Source organism: Alosa sapidissima, chromosome 13, assembly GCF_018492685.1.
Source record: "Alosa sapidissima isolate fAloSap1 chromosome 13, fAloSap1.pri, whole genome shotgun sequence".
In the NCBI taxonomy this organism is placed as follows: domain Eukaryota; kingdom Metazoa; phylum Chordata; class Actinopteri; order Clupeiformes; family Clupeidae; genus Alosa; species Alosa sapidissima.
This window is the reverse complement of record NC_055969.1, coordinates 13,671,333-13,686,872: the sequence shown is the minus strand read 5'-3', so window position 1 is coordinate 13,686,872 and position 15,540 is coordinate 13,671,333. Positions and strand designations below refer to the sequence as shown.

At 43.6% G+C, this 15,540-nt stretch overlaps 1 protein-coding gene across 1 annotated transcript in view; it reads left to right on the top strand.

The window, feature by feature from the left end:
* The window catches only part of megf10 (multiple EGF-like-domains 10), a 65,275-nt gene that overhangs the window by 47,370 nt on the left and 2,365 nt on the right, over positions 1 to 15,540 (top strand). The window contains exons 13-24 of the mRNA XM_042060329.1: positions 1,537 to 1,639; positions 5,408 to 5,554; positions 6,444 to 6,578; positions 7,049 to 7,177; positions 10,903 to 11,031; positions 11,395 to 11,523; positions 11,894 to 12,022; positions 12,329 to 12,556; positions 13,014 to 13,132; positions 13,414 to 13,537; positions 14,568 to 14,612; positions 15,181 to 15,387. Of these exons, the coding sequence (XP_041916263.1) occupies positions 1,537 to 1,639; positions 5,408 to 5,554; positions 6,444 to 6,578; positions 7,049 to 7,177; positions 10,903 to 11,031; positions 11,395 to 11,523; positions 11,894 to 12,022; positions 12,329 to 12,556; positions 13,014 to 13,132; positions 13,414 to 13,537; positions 14,568 to 14,612; positions 15,181 to 15,387 (1,624 nt within the window). The remainder of the gene's footprint in view (positions 1 to 1,536; positions 1,640 to 5,407; positions 5,555 to 6,443; positions 6,579 to 7,048; positions 7,178 to 10,902; positions 11,032 to 11,394; positions 11,524 to 11,893; positions 12,023 to 12,328; positions 12,557 to 13,013; positions 13,133 to 13,413; positions 13,538 to 14,567; positions 14,613 to 15,180; positions 15,388 to 15,540) is intronic.

The following is a 15,540-nucleotide window of genomic DNA, read 5'->3' as shown; positions in this document are numbered from 1 at the left end:
GGTTTGTGGAGACGCATATGTGCACACACACACTCAAACACACACACACACACACACACACACACACATGCAAACGCTGTTCATATACTGTACATACACACACTATGCACATAGACATTTGCCAGTCACAGTTCACTCACTTTCACACACGCACACACACACACACACACGTGTGTGTGTGTGTGTGTGTGTGTGTGTGTGTGTGTGTGTGTGTGAGTACACACCCAAATTCACACACAAACTACACCTGTTTACTCCATACTCTGTCAAACGTTTAAGTCATTTGACTAAATGGAAATAGCTGATTTCAGTTGTGACCCCAAAAGCTACAATAACGACAACAACAACAAGAACATCATTCTAGAGTTGTGACTCCTGATTCCTCGTCATTCTTGACCTGTAATTCTTTTGTAAATGTTTTAACCATTTGAGCTCTGTCTGTGCTCTAGATTCTTCTGCCTTCATCTAACCTTTGTGCAGTATTGGTCAAATATCAGACATTGCAAAAGGAGCATAGAAATAAGTTCTATCACCTCCTTATTCATGATATACTAAGTCACAGTAGACTTTATAAGCATATTTTAGGCTTCTGGTAAATCTCTTCAAGAGCAGCAAAGCCACACTCAGTGAGTCAGGAGAGCTCACATGCTTCCAAGGGTATTGTGTCCCTTTGATGTGGGGCTTTTCCACAGTGACTCAGCAAATCCACTTTGTCAGTGTTAATGACTAGTGTGATCACAGAGTCAGGAACTTTTCAAATTAAACCTCCCACTTTTCCTTCCCAATCGGTTTGGGCCCAATAGGTTTAGAGGCCATAGCTTACACGGTTCTTACATCTGCTTTGAGCTTATCCAAACGTATTCACCATGCCTGCAGGAATAAGCTGCCGATTACCTCAAGGCGAAATCATGGTAAAGGAATTTAATGACCCCCCAGATAACATATCAGGCAGTCGATTCTATGTTTAGATTTTGACCTTATAAATTCTATTTCAAATACATTCAGAAAACATTCAGTGTGTAAGTTTTACACAAATCATTCCAGCACTTTGGCCTGTAAATCTCAAGCGGAGACAGCTGAAGCTGTTTTAACACACACACCATTCTTATAAAATAATCCATGGAGATATACATCTATAGTTCACAGTTGTCCTCGTAATTTCTTTTTTTAACCATGTCCTCGTAATTTCTGAGTGAAGTTTTTCAGCGGAGGTTTACAATTCTTGAACTGAGCTAACAAATCTTTGTTTAAAAATAGAAATGAAACCACACAAGAGAATTGCTATGAGAGAAAATTAAGACCTTTATCTAAACCTTGTGGTATGTAGTGAGCATAGAGCATCAGAATTCAATTACAGGACTTATTTCCTGGAATGGAAAGGAACAGACGAAGAAGAATCCTCCATTTAAACCATACAGGATTTTCATCACAGTCCACTCAAAATAAGACAGCCTCTGACTTCTGATTTGAGGTGTTTATAGCTAACCTAATTGTCTCCACCATCTTGTTTCTTTTGAACCAATTAAACCCCTTTAGGATGGCACGTATGGCATGGACTGTGTAGAGCGCTGCGACTGCAGCCATGCTGATGGGTGCCACCCGGCCACTGGGTACTGTCGTTGTCTGGCTGGATGGACGGGTAAGAGTCGTGCCAACATGCCATGGGCATTTACAGCTCATATGCTCATACAGTCATATTTACATTTAGTTAATGACCATGAGATTTTACACATATAGCCCTCTAGTTAGTGTCTAGTGAGTGTCCGGTACTGTATTCATCATGGGCTTTCATTCCGTAGCTATTGCATGAGTAGCTTGGTGTTTTTTTTACAGGTATTTGACTGTGACTAGTCTCACAATTATTGCACCTGTAACAACAGGAACTGTTATAGTGCCAAAGTATGAATGTGATTCCCTTTTAACAAAACAAGCCGTCAAACTGGCTTTGCAGATAGTCAGTGTGGGACAGACCTGTTCCACATTTGTGCCAGAACGGGGCCAGATCTGTTCCACCTGCTCCCTGTCGGGAGAAAAGATTGTTTGGGGCCGCTGTCGCTCTCATTGCTGCTCTGTTGTCTGAAGCCCTGATCAGCATTCAAAGCCATGCGTCTGCACCGTAGGAGTGGAGGAAGTGAGAGTGAGTCGGCCTCAGCCCCAGTCTCAGTCTGAGTCTCAGACAGGCGCTCTAATTGGCCTCTCTAAGCCTCCTCCGGGCCTGAGGTGGCGCCACTGCGCTGAGAAATCAGATGCTCTCTATCTCTCACTCACTCACACCCCGACATGAGAACCCTCACTGACTGACACTGACTCACTTTAGTAACACACACACACACACACACACACACACACACACACACAGAAAGAGACACCCATACACTCACACACAGACACCCACTCACTCTCTCTCTCTCTCTCTCTCACACACACACACACACACACACACACACACACACACACACACACACACACACACACATACACACACACACTCACACACACACACACACACACACACACACACTCACACACCATGTCATAGCTATGCAAGACATTGTTCCAACAGAGAAGTGGAAAGTAAACTGTAAGAGAGAGAGGTGTTTATAGCTAACGGAACAGTTCAGAGGGTTTTGCCACCTCTGGCCCATTGGAAGGAATTTAAACAGTGTGATGTTGTTTTCATTGCTGGCTGGGCATGCAAAAGACAGAATTAATGTGATATGGACTAGGGACCAGTGTGAGAGAGAGCACAGTCTTGACAGGGGTTTTGAAATATTTATTGTTCTACCATTTTTAAAACTACTTTGGGAGTATAACTTTAAACTGAATCCATCAAGAGTTGGAATAGTCTTGTTTGGCTTCCCACACAGTTCTCCGAATACGTGCTGTACAAATATTTTGCATTTGAGTTGTTGTTGTCAGTTGTATAGCTCTAGCGTGCATGCTCGAAATAGCCCGCTACTCTCGGCCATGTTTAAACCAGTAGCTGCAATGCGGTAAACAAAAACACCAGGCAAAACTGCAAAGCTCTGTCATAAACTTAAATAAATATAGATCATCTCTGAAAGGGAGAGGGTGACTACGATGCTAAGGAGATTCTCTCCATCTCCTCCTCCTCCTCTCTCTCCTCTTCCTTTGGTTGTCTTCACGCTCTCTCTCCTCCCTCTCTTTCTCTTTTTCTCTCTCCCTCTCTTTTTCTCTATATCTCACTCTCTCTGTTTCTCTCTCTCAGTCTGTCTCTGCATCTCTGAATTTGAGCTCCCCATCCCGTGGTCAGATGCCGGCGGAATACTGATGATGGCGCTGGCCATAGCAGGTCCCTTTAAATGTGCAGGCATTTCTCCGGGGCTACTTAGCCCGAGTTTATCGCCAGCATTCTGCCATCGCCTAGCAACGCGCTCGGATCCCTCAAAAGGCTCTTTGTCCCAGGCTCTTGGCACAGCACTCGATCACTACGTTGCTTATCGCCCACGGCGAGAGAGCGAGAGAGAGAGAGAGCAAGAGAGAGAGAGAAAGAGGGAGAGAGAGAGAGAGAGAGAGGGAGGGAGGAAGAATTAGAGTGGGTAGAGGTAGAGAGAGAGGGAATAAGAGGTTGAGTGGGGTAGAGGGGGAGAGAGAGTGAGAGAGTAAAAGAGAGGGAAAAAAATATAATTTGTTGTTTTGATAGTTTATTCTTCTATGAGAGGAGTATCTTGTGGCGTGCAAGTCATGCTAAAATCACTCATTAGATCACTCCCTGTGGCCTCATGTTTTCCCTTTTGAACCCTGGCACTGGGTGAGAAAGTGTGTGTGTGTGTGTGTGCGTGTGTGTGTGTGTGGCAGTGGACAGAGTGAGTCCTCAGTCGATTCTATGTTTAATAGAATCGACCGAGAGCTGTTCAATAGGGCCTAATCTCCATATGGACATTGTCTCTGTTTCCTTCCTCCCAGCAAAAAAGGGTATGTCTCTGTGAAGACAGTCAGGATGGCTTTTTAAAGTTAGGTTAGTTGCAATTGATTGTGATAAAGTATTTTAGACTCTCTCTGTCTCTCTCTCTCTCTCTCTCTTTCTTCCTCTCTATCTCTCTCCCCTCTCTCTGCCTGTCTCTTTCTCTCTCACTCCCCTTCATGTCTTTATTTTTGCTGCTTACCCGCCCTCTGTCACCCTTGCACATACTTGCGATCTTATGATTTGTCATTTGTTTTGAAGTCCGGCTGCTTACAGCCAGAGAATAGTATGTTTTGTTTTCATTTTTTTTATAATTGACCATAGCAGATTAATGTTAGAGAATGGCAAGAACTGTCACACAAGCTTTTGCCCTCCGTGCCAAGTTGTTGTTGCCAACACAATCACATTGCTTGAAGTCCCAAGTGCCATATTGTGTTTCTCCCTCCAAAATGAAAACAAGCGCTGGCAGCATGTTGGAAAGAGTGCTCCCTTTCCGTAGCTGACCAGCCACTTATTGATTTCATTTAACTGATTTATGAACTGACCTCAAATGGCAATTCCAGAATGTTCCACTTGTTCATTTGTGGCTAGGTTTGAAAGAATTAGCTTGATTAGCAGGACCATTTTGTCATGGACAACACGCACAAGTTTGCACCGTGTACAGTGTTTTAAAGTGCAGCCAGTTGACAATAAAACAAGCTCTACTTTATGACTCTGGCAACACAAACAATGTAAAAAACATTACCTTAATTGTTTATGTCCCCTCTGTGCATTGTCTTGGCAAGAGGCCAAGCGATGTGTGTCTATGTGTACTATATGTGTGTATGGAGTGCTGGGGGGAGATTTATGACACTCTGGGCGAGTGCTGGATCCCAGTGCCAGGCCTAATCAGGAAGTGAATGAGGCTCATCAGTGGATTTATTGGATAGACGTCTGGCAGTGGAAGTGGAGGGTTTCATGTCAGACGCGGGCGGGGAGGCCCTCGTCACAGATGGGTCTCACGGCAGCAGGGCATCGTTTTTTTTTTTTATGAAGGACTGAGTTGGAGTCAGCTTAATGAGTTGAGGTGGGCATATCTGGGCATAAAAACAAGGTAGAGAGAGTGGTGTGTGTGTGTGTGTGTGTGTGTGTGTGTGTGTGTGTGTGTGTGTGTGTGTGTGTGTGTGTGTGTGTGTACGATGGAGGACCAGGCTACACACATGAGCCCGTATTCATAATCTGTGCATGTATATGATCCATGACTAGTTTAATATGTCAGTGTAAGTGTGTCAATGAATGACATGTCTGTACTCTCTCTTTCTCTCTCTCTCTCTCTCTCTCTCTCTCTCTGTCTCAAAATTCAAAGTGCTTTGTTAGCATGACTGTACAGTGTTGCCAACGCTAGTGTTATAAATGGCATAGTAATATAAAGAATAAAGAATAAGCATCTCTCTCTCTCTCTCTCTCTCTCTCTCTGTGCGTGTGTGTGTGTGTGTGTGTCAGGGATCCACTGTGACAGCGTGTGTGCTGAGGGCCGTTGGGGGCCTAACTGCTCTCTGCCGTGTAACTGTAAGAACGGGGCGTCTTGCTCCCCAGACGAGGGCACCTGTGAATGTGCGCCAGGCTACAGGGGCACCACCTGCCAACGCAGTGAGTACCACATTCCTATTTCATTAGGGATAGTGTGTTTGTGTGTGTGTGTGTGTGTGTGTGTGTGTGTGTGTGTGTGTGTGTGTGTGTGTTTGTATGTGTGTCCAGCTCTCTCTCTCTTTTTCTCCTTCTCTGTGTGTGTTTGTTTGTGTATCAGTGTCTGTGTTGCATTCAGTGAACTTAGAGAGGGTTTTGTTCAATGTGATATTTTGTTCTGGACAGGGAACAGTTCAACCCTACAGCTAGTACAACATACACTCAACTCGGAATCACGAACCATTTGCAGACCCAAATAACAACCATCATCCAAAAGCACACTGGAAACATTGATTATTCTTCTAAAGTACTGCTTTGTGTACTTTTTAGTAGCTCTAGCATCAAATATTTGCAAGCATTCTGTGATTTCCATGCTTACCCCTGTAGTATGCAAAGTAGTGAAAATCATGAGGTCTGTACAAAATAAACAACTTTAAGCAGTTCAAACTGTCTTGTGACATTCAGAAATGTCTCCTTGTTGGAGCACTTAACAAAAGGTGGCGTATGACGGTTAAATTTGAGTGCAGGCGTATAATAAACCCTTGTATGACGAAAAAGCAAAACACATCGTCTTTAAATGCTTGTATAATCCCTTGCCAGAAAGACAAATGTGTTTTTTAAAAAAACAAAAGTGAACAAAATGGTTTTGTTTGTTACAAAGATTACATTTTGGAGCTTAAAAGCTTAAGACTTGGGACCCTCCTTAAGGTGGGACAGCTGCTGTGGGTGTAAAACCCAGAACACGGTGAAAAGTTGAATGAGTCAGTAATATCCATGTTGCTGAGATCATGGAAAGTATGATGCCTGAGTTGAAGCGACTCTTTCCATGATCTGCTCTGATTTCTCCCCATAGTCTGCTCGCCAGGGTATTTTGGCCACCGCTGCAGCCAGGCTTGTCCCCAGTGTGTGCACAGCAACGGGCCATGCCACCACGTCACCGGGCAGTGCGACTGTCTGCCAGGCTTCAAGGGGGCACTCTGCAACGAAGGTGAGACCTCACTGACCAACGCCACCCCACAATCCCACCCCCTTCTTCCTCCTTTCCCACTTCAAGCTGTCATTGTAGCCCACTTCCCAGTTAGTTTGTGGTGCCTGGCAGCAGTGTCCTCGTAATGGGACATTAACCAAGAGTAACATTGCGTTAACCACCAACTGATTTATTGGAGCAATTTCCTAACCACTGCGATGGCATCGCTGGCGTTACACAAGCATGCAGCAGCACTGAGATGAGTTATGATACATTAAGAATAATGGGACAGACTTGGTCTGGTGTTTGCACACAAACACGCAAACCACGATAAGTCACTGTCGAGAGTCTGTCATTAACAGCCACGAAAATCCTTTTTACACATAAACATTCCAATTCAGTTATATCCCCACCGCTGCCCTCAGTAGGACAGTTTGGGATTTTAGTGGTCACTGACTGGTCATTTCTCTTCTGTCTCTGTCCTCTTTCAGTGTGCCCCAGTGGCAGGTATGGGAAGAGCTGTGCGCTGACTTGCACCTGCACTAACAACGGCACCTGCAACCCCATCGAAGGCTCTTGCCAGTGCTATCCAGGCTGGATTGGCAGCGACTGCTCGCAGCGTGAGTATAGCAGCTCATTCATTAAGCCTATTCTCCTCCTTACACAAAATCAGATAGCTACCCGCCCCATCAATTACCATGTGCTGTCTTTCCTCCCACTTCATATTAAGTGCCCTTAGATTAACTCCAGTATGTAATAAAGAAGGAGATAAGAATAAATAGTTTTCATGTATTGTACTTCTCATATAAGGACACACTCTCATAAACTTTAAACCCACCCCAAAACCTAATAACCACCATTAATTCAAATGTAAGTACATGGTTATCTAAAATGGAACCTAATTTCTAAAGTCAATGTCTGACTGTTGGTAAACTCTCATTCATATATCATGAAAGTGATTCCAACATTCTTTCTAAATGCCTTGCTTACTTTCTTACCGTCCAACTGACCCATGACATGTCCATTACATCTTGAGAAATCTGTATCCATGTATCATGAGTCATTCCAACATTCTTTCTAAATGCCTTGCTTACTTTCTTGCTTTTCGACTGACACTTAACGTGTCCATTAGATCTTGAAAAATCTGTCTGTGGCACTCTCACTTAACAGGTGACACAACAGGTGTGACACAGCATCTGACCTCTGACCCCATTGGGTCAGTGTAAAAGGGGCTTTGCTTCTCTTGATTAAGTACTTATTGACACCAGTGACAGTCGGGGGTGTGGTGTGCCTGTCACCCCTGTATCATATTTCCGTGCGGCATGGGATCCACGATGACCGCCCCCCGCCGACCTACGACCTTGAGCCGCCCCTGGCACTCATCAGATAACCCGCCAACACAGCTGGGGCGAAGGAGTGGCTGGGGCGTATGCGCCCTTCAGCCTCTTTCGTGACTCCTGTACATCTCACTGAAGGCCTCTTGGGTTTCTCAAGTTCCCAAACTCATTTAGGTACCAGACATAGACATGCTGTTTTGCTCACACTACATAATTGGGCTTTTGAAGATGCAAATTTCTTGTGGGGATACTGTTTAAGGAGATGCTGAGAAGGCAAGCCCAATAATGAGCTCTCCGCAGTCAGTGGTCATGTGTCAATGAATGTCCTCTGGTGCCCCCTGTTGGTTAGACCTCAACACTGGAATACCCTCTGGAAGTGGTAAAGGGGAAGATGCACTTTGAGAAGTAAGAAAAAAGGACTGTGAGGTCTGTACCATAGCCCGTGTATATGCACAAGCAGGCTAATTTCTTCACTTAAAGTATATAATATACATCTCGCTACCTGCCTCCTGTCAGCTACCCTCAGTTATCTCAGTTAGTGTTACTACAAGTGTGATAGCTTCATTTTTATTCCCAGATCCATTCAAAAGCATAATAAAATACTGCTGTTTGGGTTCAGAAAATGTGCTAAACATTGAGAAATACTCACAATGTCAACATGATATTTTCTGCAGTTTCACATTCTATCAAATCATGAATTGGAATTCTGTCATTTGGCATTTCTGTTTGACATTTCAAGCAGCAATAAATGTCAAATCATGACCTTATGCTTGCTGATTATGTGGTTGAGATGTAGAAAACTCATCCTAAAATAATTTCAAGTGTAAATATTGTTTCTAACAAACACTTATCTTATTGGATACTGACTCATGTTTTTTTGTGTTGCTTTTATTCAACTTTGTTGCCATTGGCGTCCTCTTTAATCTATCATTTCTGGTGGTTATAAAGAAGGGTCTCAAAATCAAACAAACACTGCAATATTATGGCAGCCCGCCATTTCAACATTTGTCATGTTTGTTATGGTTCAAATGGGACATTTAAAGTAACAGTGGAAAAGAAAGCACATCGTTTGTTGATATTGAGTTACGATACAAGGAAAAACAAAGAAAGGTGATTCTTCCAAATAAACCTCCTAAGTCAAGGCCTTGTTTTTGGCAGCGTAGAGAGAGAGAACACATGTGGCAGGTTTCTGCATAGCTGCAGGTTGGCCTCACCACCACTGTTCTCCACAAGGTCCCTTGGCGGAAACTTGACAGGCGTCTTGTGAAATGAGGAAACACTTTATTTTGCCGCAATCTTGATGGGGTCATCCAACTCAAACACATTTGAGGTTTTGTGATAACTGAGACTTCTGGGAGCTTGTTGAGACCCCCCCCCCCCCACGCACACACACACATACACACACACACACACACACACACACACACACATACACGCACACACACACACACACACACACACACACACATACACACACACCAGGAAGGCTGTCCCTACATCTCTAATGCCCCCTCAGAGACGAACGACTACACTTTTTACTTTTGGCCTGGCGGCCGGTCGATTTCTTTCTCTCTGCAAGCTGAATGATGGGACCAGACAGCCATAGTTACCTTAAGCTGAGACACATCGGCATGGTGAGGGATGTCTGACCTTGACACTGTCCACAAGAACACCAGGACTCCAGTATGAAGTGGGGAGGGGGGATCGCATTTTGTCCCTCTCCGAAATGAACCTTAGGGTTGTCATGCTGTATCTGTCCTGGCATTTTTTACCACGGGTTTATATCTGGTGCGGAGCACAGAGTATCCCAGAGGGAACAATAACTGAGTGAGCCACTACTGACTGCGGAGTAAAAAATCCACTCCCGCAGACTCTGTGTTTTATGTGTCTGTAAAAGCTATTTTCTCTGAGACATCGGAATGCAGGTGTGACCCTCATTTGACTGAACAAATGAAATCGATCATTGAAAAGGCTCCAAAAATGACCTTGAGGGCCCTGCTACTTTCTTGCACAAATTGCTTACAAAATGGTGTAATCCTTCATAGTTTCGAAATGAAATCATTCGCAAGCTGCCAAGCCACAGGGTTTTTTTGATAGCCTCTATTCAACAAGCCCCTCTGCCTGTAAGTGTCTCGTCATCGTTTCAGACCATTGAAGTTGTAGCATGATGGATCTCCTTGACGATGGACCTGACACGAATCGCTCATTTCCGGCGAAATCCATGTCAGGATTCTGTGGGTCTGTCTATGGTTGTTGGACGATTGTGGGTATCGCTAAAAAGAAGTGCAGGGAGCAGAAGCAAATTAATTGGTAGTTGTCAGACCATTCAGCCAGAAAATGGCACTGTCATTGAAATGGCTGACAGACAGAGAGAGAGAGAGAGAGAGAGAGAGAGAGAGAGAGAGAGAGAGAGAGAGAGTAAGCTCAGGTGAAGACGTAGGCTACCTCTCAAAGATGTCAGGAAACCGAGGGATTTAATCGCTTCATAGCGATACACAAACTACACCAAGGCCTTGTTTACATGATCAGTGTAATGCATGGCAGTGAATGCTTTCTGATTACTCACTTCTGGCTTCCCCCTTTAGAAACATCTCATTTGTGACCACGTTTTCGGCCTCTCTTCTTTGTTTGGCCAAATAATATATCCTCCATACACAATAACAATCATACTACAGGAAAGTGTTTTAAGAGGTGTACTGTATTACTAATTTGAAAAGAGAATAAAGACCCAGTCTCAGGCTATGCTATTAAAATGCAAATAAAGGTAGGCTATTAACTCTATGTTATGATCAGGCCAGATAATAAAATATCCATTTCCCATTGTAATGCATACACTTACTATATGTAAAAAAAACACATTCCCTTAGACTGATTTGCTTTATGGGGCATTTCCAGCTCCATAGCTGCATTAAATATGCATTGTCCATTTGCTAGGCTCAGTGGTATTGCCAATATTACTTGTTGAGTTGTGTGAACTCCATGCTGAATTGTGTTAATGTATTTTGCAGCGTGTCCACCGGGCCAGTGGGGACCTAACTGTATCCACACGTGTAACTGCCACAATGGGGCTTACTGCAGTGCTTACGATGGAGAGTGCAAATGCACACCAGGATGGACAGGCCTCTACTGCACCCAGCGTGAGTCATCTTCTCTTTTTCTTTTCTCGTTCTTTTTTCTGTTTCTTATTTTCCTTAGTTTCTTTACAGGGTTTTGTCTTTGTCTTTCTACTTCAGCTCCCCCACCCCTCCCTCTTGTCTTGTCTTGTCTTGCTTTAAAAGTATCTGACTCCCAGCATCTGACTGGCACAACGTCAGAAAAACAGTTTACTAAACTTTTACCTGTATTTCACCAAACTATCCAAGCATACATTGAATATCTTGCCAAATTATGGGCAAAACTTCACATAACAGCGCATGAGAACAACCACCAGGCCCGCATGGTTGTTTTGCTGTGATGTGACATGGATGTGTGTGGGGCTCATGTATATACATGTTCTGCAGGCTGTCCCCTCGGCTTCTATGGCAAAGACTGTTCCCAGACCTGCCAGTGCCAGAACGGGGCAGACTGCGATCACATCAGTGGCCAGTGCACCTGTCGTACAGGTTTCATGGGGAGGCAGTGTGAACAAAGTGAGTCCCGCCTCACACTCAGGGCTCATGGGAAACCACACCCAAGATGCTCTTCTTCAATACTGTCAGAGGTCACTGCTGAGTGACATTACGGAGAAACGTTAATGAAACGTTATGAAAACATACAGTACATGTCACATTAGTTCATTGTTATTTCCCATTACAAAATAAGCATTACTAGCACCAAATGCCCTCTGTTGCACTTTTCACAAACAGAGTTTGTTATGGAGAAGGTTAAAGATAGCGTGTCGTGTAAGTGTGTCGCATATTACAGGGATGTGAGAGGCTGGCATATGTGTGTGATTAATTGTGACACAATGTTTTGTGTAGCGTTTTATGTGACTTCCAATTTGTCTGTTTACACTTTTAGAGTGTCCAGCCGGTACCTATGGTTACGGCTGTCGACAGGTGTGCGACTGTCTCAACAACTCCACTTGTGACCACATGACTGGGACGTGCTACTGCAACCCTGGCTGGAAAGGAGCTAGATGTGACCAGGGTAAAGATGGATTACCCCCAGGACAGCATTGTCCTGTGTAGTGTCCCATTTCAAAAACAATTTATTATAGTACAATGTCTGTCAATTAAGTCATTGTTGAAATACTAAAACATTTGTACAATGTAATATTAGTATATTTAATTTAGATATATTTTCCACTGAATTTACAGATTGTATACAGTTTAACAATTATGTTTAACAATGCCTTGTTCAAGTCATTTATTTTTGCGGGGGGTATGGTGCAGTATGTCAATGTGATGAAGCATGTCATTAAAAGTGATGTATTCCGTGTCCACTCCACTCCAGCTGGTGTTATCATTGTTGGGACCTTGAACAGCCTGACCAGCACAGCACTGCCCGTGGACTCCTACCAGATCGGGGTCATCACGGGCATCATTGTGCTGGTGCTGCTGGTGCTCTTCCTCCTGCTCCTCTTCATCATCTACCGCAAGAAGCAAAAGGGCAAGGAGCCCACCATGCCCGCTGTCACGTACACCCCTGCCATGCGGGTCAACGCCGACTACGCCATCGCAGGTGAGCACGGACTCCAGACAAACGCGGAAGAAACTGAAGAGAACACCAGTGCTGTTTGGACTTTTCACATTTTAGCATTGCATAGGTCACATCAGGCATGTAACTGAAGCATTCTGTTTTGTGGGACATAAAAGTAGTTTTAGAGTTTTTCAAATGGACGCGCCGCGATCACATCTGGTGTAGCCAGTTTAGTTGATTATAGTGGAAGCATACATTCCGCGAATCAAATGCTTCTGTCACTTGCCTGGTGTAGCCTGTCTGTTACAGTAATATAAGTTCATATTTATGGTAAATATATTTCTTATGCTCTTTATTGTAGTATAGTTGAGGATCTTTATGGTAATATCGTTAAGTATTTCATTTCTTACCATGCAGCTTTCATTTCTTTTCTCAAACAGGGATAAATAAGAATTGATTGGCTGTGTCTGTGTCTAACGATAGCGCTTCTGTTTTTCAGAGACAATTCCACAGACCACTGAGGGACACCCCAACAGCAACTACTTCTCCAACCCCAGCTACCACACACTCACTCAGTGCACCAGTCCTCCCCACGTCAACAACCTGCCATATGGCAAGGTAAGGCTCTTAAAATGACACTTCAGGTCTTTACCACAGATATATAACAACCTCCCTCTCTTCTTAATAATGGATGCCCTCTAAAGGTCCTTAAAAGGCCATACAATACATCATACTGCATTGGTGTTGAATTGTTTTCAATTTGAAACATCTGGAACATCTGCCATATTTGACATTTAGGATTTTGATGGGTATATTTCTAGTATATCTAAGATGGTTTGGTTACTCCCCAATTGATTTGGTCATCCATGTTTGCTTTTATTCTTTCCACTTGTAACCAGGCAAAGAACAACCAGCTGATGGTGAACCTGAAGAACATGGACCACAGAAAGAGGCCTCCCCTGATGGACCACACAGGAACTCTGCCTGCCGACTGGAAACAGGGAGGATGCTTCAACGAGCTGGGTGAGAACCATAGAAACCGGTTGATTAGTGGGATTGTATGGACATGTAATGACTTTAATCTCTCCTTAAGCAACACAGAGAAGCTCAGCACAAATAATGGAATGGCTGACACATGAGTGGCACAGCAAAAAGTAAAACAAGTGTTTTAGTTATAGTGTCATTTGGGTCTCTGAAGACACAAAACGTTACTAATACCGCCATATATCGCATAAAAATAGGAGAGGTTACAAAGTGGGAACAAGGAAAATGGAACACTCTGAAACCAATATACTGTTTTCTATAGTCTGGGAAAAGTAAACTAGGTAAATAAAAATATAAAAAAGTGGATGCTTTACCCATTCATGTCTTGAACAGAGCACTTTTATAAGCAGAAAATCCTTTCAGAATGCCTGAAGTTGAGTCTTCATATTTCAATACAGTTCTCTGAATGCAGCCAACTAAAGGGAGCTTTTGATCTTGGTGGAGCCTTAGAAACCGCCTCTTATCAACATGGCAGCTTTCTGATAGTGTAAATATGTATTTTCGAGCTGTGCATTTTTCATTATAGGGAATTAAAACCCCTCTTCAAATAATGTCAGCTGCATTATGTAGTGTAGATCCACACTTTGCCACTATAAATCTTCCTACTAAAGCGCACGGCTCTCCTCCTAACCCTCTCCTACTGACGGAGATGTCTGTTTATAAGCTTCTCTGAGCTATCCCATCGCTTGTCCTCTGGGCCCGGTATCCTCTAGCCTCCAGCAAGCCATCTTACCCACGCTCGTTTCTACCACCACAAACAATGTCAATGCATCACCCACAACATGCACCTGCCCTAGTACATTTGAGCTGGTTTATGTAACTCTACAGTTGCTTGGTACTGTCCCCCTATCTCTCAGTGCAATTGAATCATAGCTTTGTGGGACTCATTTAGGAGGGTTATATTCTATCCCATGAAAGGAATCTAAATGGAAGAAAGAAATGTATGTGAGGATATGCTTCAAATAAAACTGATGAATTGATCTCTAACTCTTGTGATATCTTTGTACAGGAGCATATGGAGTTGACAGACGCTACATGGGGAAGTCTTTAAGAGGTATTGTCCGAAATTATTTATTTTCTCAGTTTAGAACTAAACTAGATGCTTCTTCATACCATCTTGCCGTGGCCTGAATGTTTGTGCCACTACGCATGAGTTGTCACTCAGCTCACTTGTTAAAGTTTTCAATCATGACATAGCCATTAAAATAAAGGCTTTTTATATATTTTTCTTAAAGAAGAGTGTCTTGGATTTCCTATTTCCATTTCCATTTATTAATTTAGCAGACACTGTATTCAAAGTGACTTACATATGTCAACTATATTACAAGGGATTACATTGTCCATGTAGCAACTTGATTGGTTAAGTGCCTTGCTCAAGGGCACAGCAGTGAAAGCCGTGAATTGAACCCACAACTTTTTAGGCTATAGGTTACAACCACTACACTACCACCGCCCCCCAGATTTCCTTCAATTATTGGGTTCCCGACACCAAAGAGCTCCTTCCAATACCTGATCTTTTGAACTTCTGACTCCAGGGTCCACTTTGAACTCTTTCTTTGTGAAGGCCTTACTTTTTGTTGCGTTCCTAACGAGTCCATCACTGTTCGTTTTTGATTCCCCAGACTTGGTGAAGGGCCTGCCCTACCACGCCAGCACCAGCTCCCTCAACAGCTCAGAGAACCCCTACGCCACCATCAAGGACCCACCGCTACTGATGCCCAAGAACACAGAGTGTGGCTATGTGGAGATGAAGTCACCTGCTAGGCGCGACTCGCCCTATGCAGAGATCCACAACTCCAGCCCCACCAACAAGAACGTCTATGAAGTTGGTGAGTCACGGCATAACATTTTATTACTAAGAACTTTGTTCTTGCCACAAGAAAAATCTCTTCAATGGTGATAATCTGTAGCTAGATAACTACAACAATGCACAGGATTGTTTAACACGTAAAAAAGAGGGCCAACTGCTTTGCCAATTATGG